Source organism: Boleophthalmus pectinirostris, unplaced genomic scaffold (assembly GCF_026225935.1).
Source record: "Boleophthalmus pectinirostris isolate CB_2022bp ecotype Guang Dong unplaced genomic scaffold, ASM2622593v1 HiC_scaffold_10, whole genome shotgun sequence".
Lineage (NCBI taxonomy): Eukaryota > Metazoa > Chordata > Actinopteri > Gobiiformes > Gobiidae > Boleophthalmus > Boleophthalmus pectinirostris.
The window spans coordinates 24,880,154-24,889,065 of NW_026570971.1; the positions used below are offsets into that span (position 1 = coordinate 24,880,154).

General features: G+C 36.7%; 1 protein-coding gene across 1 annotated transcript; it reads right to left on the reverse strand.

The window, feature by feature from the left end:
• Positions 1–125: 125 nt before the first annotated feature.
• On the reverse strand, positions 126–5,775 carry plek2 (pleckstrin 2). Its single transcript, XM_020921652.2, has 9 exons — positions 5,706–5,775; positions 5,450–5,614; positions 3,856–4,040; positions 3,158–3,249; positions 2,885–3,072; positions 1,894–1,995; positions 1,473–1,556; positions 935–1,013; positions 126–594 (listed from the first exon to the last, which is right to left on the reverse strand). Exons 1-9 carry the CDS (start codon positions 5,748–5,750, stop codon positions 467–469), a joined length of 1,068 nt encoding a protein of 355 aa, XP_020777311.1. The 5' UTR covers positions 5,751–5,775; the 3' UTR covers positions 126–466.
• Between the last annotated feature and the right edge of the window lie 3,137 nt (positions 5,776–8,912).

The window sequence follows — 8,912 nt, forward strand, 5'->3', positions numbered from 1 at the left end:
TTGGTGGACAAGCTACTGCTGATACTGTTATATATCTGCGATATAACTAGGTTACCTAAATACAATTACTGTAGCAGCTACTAACACTAATACTATATCTTATACATGTCAACAAGATGATGCAATTATATTTGAAAAAAAAAACATTTATTTAAACAAACAGAAGAGATGCTACACTTATTATATTACATAGACATCATCAAAAAGTGCTCAAGATCATCTAAGAATCTATAAATAATCTATAAAGCAGTGCTACATTGGGTAAACTTGCTGAACCCTGTGCATCCATGGGTTTCAGGATGTTGAAAAATAAGGACCGCTGCCATAGCAGTTAAAATATTTCAACAAAATACTATTTCTTTTGAATGAGCTTTCTTCATGGCCTGGTCCTCAGTTAAAGTAAAGGTTTAATGGCAGTGTTATAAATAATGTTACAGTATATTATTGTTTTGTTGTTTTGTTTTGTTTATGTGTGTTCTCTGATGGCGTCGATCCAGTCCATCTTCTCCTGATGTGATGGGGCCTGGATGAAGTAATGAGTGTCCGACTGAGTAATGATTTTAAACAGGTTTCCTTGAATGTTGCCTTTTACACCTAAAATAGAAAGAATGAAAAAACAATATAACAACAATGTAATGTAGTTTTAAAGATTTATCAGCTAAAAAAACAGTGAATATGCTATGGGGATTATAATTTCTAGCAGGTTTCATTTAATAGGTGGACAGGAGCGCAGAAAATACAAAGGTAATGTGAATTTGTTATAAGGTAGTAACTGATTATTTTAAAGGTTTTATTTAACATTTATTTTGTATTGTATTTACATCGAATTGTAAAGCAACTTGGCAAAACATCTATCATCTATCCATCTAACCATATATCCATATATCTATATATTTCCACGTATTTATAATTATTATATCAGACATTTTCTAACCTGATGGCACTCCATTGTCTTCCAGTGCAGACACCAAACAGCTTCTGAGTGAGAATCCTCCGACCGGGTTGATGTCATCCTAACGACAGGAAGTGGATCAGACTCACAAACACAACACTTACCAGCAATTATTATGAGCACATTCAACACCACAGAATTAGTCATGGTGCCTGTGACAGTCAAAATATACACTATATATATAATTCCCATGGCAACAGACAGGCTGGCCGTTTTGTGGCTACCTGTCTCACATACTGAGCAGTTTTTGAAACTTTTTGTTTTTTGAGCTTAGTTTTTAACATCATATCATGGGATTTTAAGTGTAGCATATCCAAGTAAAGGACTGTTGGATTTTGTGAAATGAGCTGTTTGTCTGTCCCATATCCATGGAGACCATGCAGGAGGTTTGGACATTTCAGATGCTACAGGCTTTTTACACCTTCCAGATGAAATACTCCGAGACCTTTCATATGAAATAACACGAAGGCAACTGAGAAGCACAGTGTAAAAGTATTAGTAATGTACTTATGAGGCTTACCCTGGTGGGGTCATAGTAATGGAGGAAGGCTGGCTCTGAACGTAGCACGAACAGTCGAACTTTCCAGTTTTTCCTTCTGTGGCCCTGATATTACAAAAAAGTACAAACATTTGATTATAAGGTAATTCGATTATGAGGATTTGAGATTCATGTATACAAATAATATGAACTAAGTAAAATAAGAACTTTGCTTTCCAATTTACCTTTTTAATTGATTATTGAGTAACATTTAACATTTGTAAAATATAACTCATATGCATTGGAGATCTGGGGTGATACTGGGACAGTAGTAGTTGTAGCAGGAGTAGTAGTAGTAGTTTAGCAGGTGTACTATTAGTGGTAGTAGTAATAGTAGTAGCAGTAGCAGCAGTAGAAGTAGTAGTAGTAGCATTAGTCTTTTTAGTTCATTGACTGCATGTACCTGTTTGAGCAGATATCCTCTCTTCACCACTTTCCCGCTGAGCTCCACTGCAGACAGGGAGGGCTGAGCCTTCACACTGCCACGCTTCTTCAGGCTGTCACTCTGAAAGAACAGTACATTATAATCTTACATTATAATCTTATAAATCATATATCACTGACAGTCTGACACATATAAGTTCAAACTTTAGTAGCTTAGTAGCATCTTTCTACTTATAATACTGTAAAATGTTAGTTGTAAAATAACTTGAATTTACCAGGACTGTACAGCTAGTGTACAAATATCTGAGCGTAACATTGTGCTAGTATTAACTGCAATTTGACGCTTAGCTTTGTGCATGCTTTACTGAGTTAAAAAGTTATCAAATGGGGGGGGGGGTATTTAATGAAGAAAGAGTTACTATTGAATAGTGTAACATGAATAACACTCTACACTATTTCTACTTCATAAAGTGTTAAAACATAGCAATATAGAGTTGTTAGTTTTTCACTATACACTAGTGTAAAAAAATCTAATCTTAATTAATATCAAATTCAACTATGAGGAGTGTGGTTACATCACTTTACCAGTGTTGAGCCTTCTACACTTTGGAAAGTGTAGTTTTAACTCATTTTATTGTGGACCTCATATGACATGGTAAAAGTGTTAAAATTAACAGTATACAAGTTGAATTAAAACTCTTGAATTTGCTTTGAAGAATATTCTCCTCTCCTCAAAAACATACCTGGAGTTGTTTTGTTTTTTGGCACATGCTTGAGTAATCCTTTAGTTCATTATGAAGGTGTATTATTGAGGTTAAAAACACAATGGCACACTTCCTATAGTACCACGTGACATCACAAGGTGGCAGAGTGTTTTCTATTGAGAGAAGAACACAGCCTAAATATGTGGGATTTGTGTGTTCAGTATGTGTGAATTAGAAAAAAAACATGACAAGGAAACAGCAGTAAAACATAGACCAGAAAAGCTTAAAAGTTAGTATTATACTCACAAAGCTGTAGAGGGCGGTAGAGTCATCGATGAGCTGTTGACTCGGTCCGGCTGTTCTGAGAGCCTCAGTGCTCCTCAGACCCACTGTGCGTAGGAAGCCCTCCTCCAGTAGAGCAGAAGCCAGAGTCACCGCCTCCACCCGTGACAGGGAGAACTGCATGAACACCAGCCAGTCCACCACTGCAGAGCCTACACATTCAGAGTTTAGAGTGATGGCAAAATTAAGATAGTTGCCGTAGCGATTGACAATTTAAAAGAATGAGCTTAAACTTACCAGAGAAGCAGTTCTTGTAAGTGTTTCCCTGCTCCATGTGACAGTTCATATTTATCCCACTGTGGACATCGTACATGGAGTCCAGCACTTTACTACAGGAATAACACAAATATTAGTATCACAAAGTCTACTTAAAGGTGTACTGTGTAACTTTTCCAGTGGGAGTGTATGCAACTTGTCTTAATGAAGTTATTGCTTTGATTAGAATGTTCCACTGTATGCATTAAATATCTCAAAAAAACTTTAAAAGGCCCATATTACGCTATTTTATGATCTCTGTTATAATGTTGTTTCCTGATCAAAAACATACCTGAAGCTTGTTTCATTCACACATGTTTAACTCACAAACCATGCATATTTAGGCTGAGTTCTTCTCTCAAAATGGGAAAAAAACACTCTTGTGATATCATGAGGTGATGTAAAATGTGCCCCACTGTGTTTTTAAATTCCATACTCCTTTACTATAACCATTTGATGATTTCAGCCCTGGAATCACCAATTACTACTGAACTAAAGAAGACTGAATGTAAGGTCAAAGGTAACTGTTAACTTGAAAACTACCACTACATGACATCACAAGGTGGAGCAGAGTTTTTTGAGCTATTGGAGATGTAGATGGGCTTTTCAAACATGGCTAAAAGCTCACAAGAGTAAATTTTGTTTAATATAGGACCTTTAATATAAAATCTCTGTTTTACCTCAGATCAAAATGGTGCAGCTCAGTCTCTTCTGAATCAGGAACAGTGGACACATTCCCAGTGTCCTTTGAGTTCAGCCTCTCCACAGCAGACAAAATGTCCGCCGCCCAAACATCTCTCTCCTCACGCGAACACGCCTCCAGAAAATGCTCCACTCCGGTCTTTGCCACAATTTTCAAAACCAACTGGAGATGACACACATAAACATAACAGTTTAGCAATTGAATTTATATTTAATTATAGCTATCACAATTGAAGAATTAGAGTGTTTTAAAGGGGCAGTAGGTAATTTTTCTGATGAAGGATCTTCCACATGATGGAGATGTTGTTGCTTTGCCTGGAATTAAAATGCCTGCATGATAAATAAGTTTAATGCCATTTGGTGGAACATTCCAGAAAAAAAGCAACATCTCCATGGAGACAAGTATGTGACCCCACCAGAAAGGTTACAGTGAATATCTATAGAAAAAAACATGGTCTGCTTTACTTATAAAATGTAACCTTTCCTCACAATCCTCTCCATGCCATATTGACACTGACATGCCTTTATTAGCCTACAGACAGGTTTTAACAACATCATGGAAAAACATGTTGTGCTTTGGAGATAAAAATCAAGTCTTGACAAAACAGTGACCTGAGGCGAAAAATGGTTGCATCACGTTTATAGAATGAGCGGTGAAAGAAGCGCCACACCCGGGTGCACTGTTAAAATAAAAGTGTGGTTTGCAGCTATGAAAACTTGTATTTTTATCTGTAGTTGTATATGACAGTAAACCCCACAACATAAAAAATATAACCTCAACAAGCTTTTATGATACAGTTCATACAAGTTCTTAAAGGGCCCATATTACATTATTTGTGATTTATCTTTTAATGTTGTTTCCTCATTACAAATATACCTGGAGTTGTGTTTTGTTTCATTCACACGTTTAACACACAAATCCTGCATATTTAGGCTGAGCCCTTCTCTCAAACAGAAAACATTCTGTTCTAGCGTGTGATGTCAATATTGGAAATAGCTCCACCGTGTTTAGACTCCATACATCTTTGTTAGAATCATTTGGATGATTTCAACTTTGGAATTGGCAATCTCTATTGAACAAAAGGTAAAAGGAGCTGTTAACTTGAAAACTACCACTTCATGACATCACAAGGTGGAACAGAGCATTTTGAGCTTTGGAGCTGTAGACAGATTTATAAGGATTACTTGTCTGAATGATTACTACTCAAACATGTGTGAATTAAACAAAAAAACTCCAGATGTTTTTGATGACATGTAACAATATGGCTTAAAGCTCTTAAAAGTTAATTTTGTGTAATAAAGGACGTTTAATAGTTGTAATGTTTTGCTAGAACAACCACATGAACTCTATAAATCAAAACATTTTTAAATTATTGCGAAAAAAAAAAGAATAAGAACTGTCCATTTACACCATGCACACTTATATGAGATAGTTTCAAATGTGTAAAGCAAGTTTCAAGACAATGTGGATTTGCCTGACTATAAGATTAGAAAATAGATATACTGTACTTCTAGACTATAGATTTGGAAAGACTCAAATTTGTCTCAATAAAACAAATAAATTCAACTCACCGGTCGATTTTCATATTCCAGAAAAGGGCATGTGATCTGACATCCTTTTAACAGTATTTTCCCTCTTTGATTGGAGTCCCTTCTTCCTCCTTCATATTTATAATACAGCAGTTTATCAGGCATCAAAATGAACCAGCGCGCCTTCCAGTTGGGAACAAGATGGCCCTAGATATACATACAAAATATTAGCATTTAAAATATCAAATAATGTTAGAAATTAGAAAAGAAAGGGAATGAATATCATAAATTAGCTTACCCGTTTGACCAAAAATCCTTCGCGTAGTACATTAGACTTCTCCATGCTGTTGTTCTGTGACTGAGTTCTCTTCTTTTCACAGTTTTTATAGTGGATTTCAGACACATTCATATTGAGTCATTGTACACGCCTACACACGCCAACACACGCCTTCAACGTCAGATTTACAATTTTATATGACGATCCCAAAACACTACCGCCACATGTTTAGCTATTGCATAAAAGAAAAAGAAAATATGTTTTACATAGATAAAAACTAGCATTTGTTTTTAACTTTGCACTTTTTGAGTAGACCTACAGCTACTACAACAAGTAAATCTATCATCATATTAGTAGTGAAGAATGAGTTGAGGGGATTGGGTAAGACACATCACCCACATCAGCCTCAGGGCAACTATGGCTTGAATTTACTTCAAGCCACTGAAAGCTCTTTATATGAATGAACCACTCACCCATTCACACACACACACTCATACATCAGTGTACACAAACACTGGGGGCGAGCGGGGTTTAAGTGTCTTGCACAACGACAATATTCATCTGTGAGAATCGTACTGCCAACCTGTGGGTCAGAGGACAAAGAGTCTACCAATTGTCTGTAGCCCCAGTTTAGATTACTGATCTGGTGACCAGATTAAAAAAAACAAAACAAAAAAAACAAACTGGGACAAAGTCTAGGATGGATAAATAAAATTGTAAAAAGAGCACATAACACAGTCCATTAATGACTCACTTGTGAGTCAGTATAAAACCTAAGGGACTTTTGTCAGTGCATTATACTCATTTTCAAACATGTTTTTCTGTATTTTAGCTAAATATATCACTCAATATATCGCTCATTGGAGACAGTTGCTCCCCTCATCGGCCCATCATTTTTCATTAATATATTCATGTGTCCATTTCTTTGTAATAATGTCATTTTGGTTTATTAATTCTTGTCAAATTCTTGCAATTCTTTGTCAAATTACAGTCATCACTTACTTATTAAGTGATGAGAGGGACCATGATCAGAAATTATTTAGATTTTGGTGTCTACATGTCATTTTAATAATCTTATAATAACATCAAAAATCTCTTCATAATCAAATTGTGGCTGCTCATGTAACCGCAGCCAGTATAGTTTGGATTTTTCTTGTGCTGCATTTACTCTCCACACGAGGGCACCATTATTTCTTTAAAGTTTAAGCAGAAATTTGGACAAAGTTAAAAATAGGCTACAAAACAAAGAGTGGCTGCGTCATTTAATTAAACGGAGAGTTCAAATCCCAGACTAAACAAACACGAGATGATCTGATCCGGTTGAAGTGAAAGAGCCGTCTCCGGGACAGCTGCAGCCAATAGGACAACAGCTGGGGCCTTGTGTTTGGAGCCGCGCGCACCTCAGACTAAACGGACCCGGGTTAATAAAGGCAAAAGGAACTGTTACCCAGAAACGTTTACTCAGCTATTACACAAGAGCTGCTTTGAACCTCTGGGGCCCTCTCCGCTTAGGGGCCCAAGTCCGCGAGATTAATGTGTTGATGTCAGTATAGAAGATTGGATATTTTAAAGATGTATTATGCAACTTTTCTGGTAGAGGGACCACATATTCATCTTCTGTTGCTCTACCTGAAATGTTCCAAAGTATAGCATAAAACTTTTCTGTCCATATAGAGACAAGCAGGTCAGATCTGTGAAGATCAGATCTGTGAAGAGGCATTCCTGCTCACAGTTAGCCTACGTGTAATGCTACACTGTGGACCTTTCTAAGTAAAACAATAACATCTCCATGGAGACAAGCAAATGGCAGACACTTACACCTTTCAAGTTGCACAGTGCATGGGATTCAAACAAATAATTATTTTCTGATTAGAAGGCCTTTAGAGAGGAACAAAAGAGGACTTTTCCCCATTCAAAAAGTATAATATTTTGATTTGAATTGCTTAATTGCTATGACGAACCCATGAATTAGCCTATTATAAGTTTGTATTTCTTCCTGCTACTTTTTATTCACACATCTAATTTAAAGGTGCACTATATAACTTTTCTGGTGGAGGGCCTGCCACCTGGTTGTCTTCAGAGAGGTTGCTTTGCAGGTGACACCACAGGCCAAGGTACAAGTTACATCTGCAGAGTGGCGGGAATTTTTGATCTGTAATTGAATAAATAAAAGATACTATGGAACATTTTAGGCAAAGCAATAACATGGAGACAAGCAGGTGGCATACCCTTTCTGGTAAAGTTACATAATGTACCTTTGAAGTTCCCATACTATGCTATTTTCTGATATTTTGTAATGTTATTTCCTCATCAAAAGCATACCTGGAGTTGTGTTTTGTTTCATTCACACATGTTTAACACATAAATCCTGCAGATCTGAAAACCACATGACACTTTACCACCTTATGACACCTTCCTGTTTTACCACAACACCTTATGATGTCATGTGATAAAACAGGAAGTGCTAAAATGTGTTTTTAAACTCCATACACGTTCACTAGTATCATTTGGATAATTTCAGTCCTGGCATTCCCAATCTCTACTGAACTCAAGGAAAAAGGTAGTGGTTAATTTGAATGCTACCACTTCATGACATCACAAGGTGGAACAGAACATTTTGAGCTTTGGAGATGTAGACAGAATAAAATAAAGGCTTACTCATACATGTGAATCAAGCAAAACACAACTCCAGGTATGGTTTGATTGTAGTAACAACATTATAACATCACTTAAAGCTCACAAGAGTCAATTTAACATAGTAGTATTAGATCTTTAATGTAAAATGAATATTATTCTTGTTATGCATGTGATAATTTAAGGCTTTATTTTTGCATGGACCACTGCACCTGCTTGATAAAGACAACATCTTCTGTGTAATCTACATTTACAAGACAGAAGGAATGCACCCTAGCCCCTGACTGGCAACCGTCCAAAACAATGCCGGGACAAGAATCTCTTAAACATACAAAAGGAGAATTAGGCGTTTTCTTTTTTTATCTGGAGTAGATTGTGAAGTCACGTCTCCAGGTCAAAGGAGTGCCTGGAATGCTCAGTGTTTAACATTAGCCACAAACCAAACAGTTGCTGCGCTAAAATAAAATAAGAGGTGAGCTGGCGAGCCCGGCTGTGACGCAAATCGTCCAACTCCAGATCCTGGTTTGAGTTCTGCAAATAAAAATACTTTCTCTAGTTTCACTTCCATGGCCACTGTGCATAGACTGGTGGGGT

Bases quoted from the DNA above. Each gene is read 5' to 3' on its own strand.
- plek2 (XM_020921652.2), bottom strand. From the start codon at position 5,750: ATGGAGAAGTCTAATGTACTACGCGAAGGATTTTTGGTCAAACGG. The intron at 5,615-5,705 runs GTAAGCTAATTT...ATGTATATCTAG, and splicing joins AAGGATTTTTGGTCAAACGG to GGCCATCTTGTTCCCAACTG. The intron at 595-934 runs GTTAGAAAATGT...TTTCTATTTTAG, and splicing joins AGACAATGGAGTGCCATCAG to GTGTAAAAGGCAACATTCAA.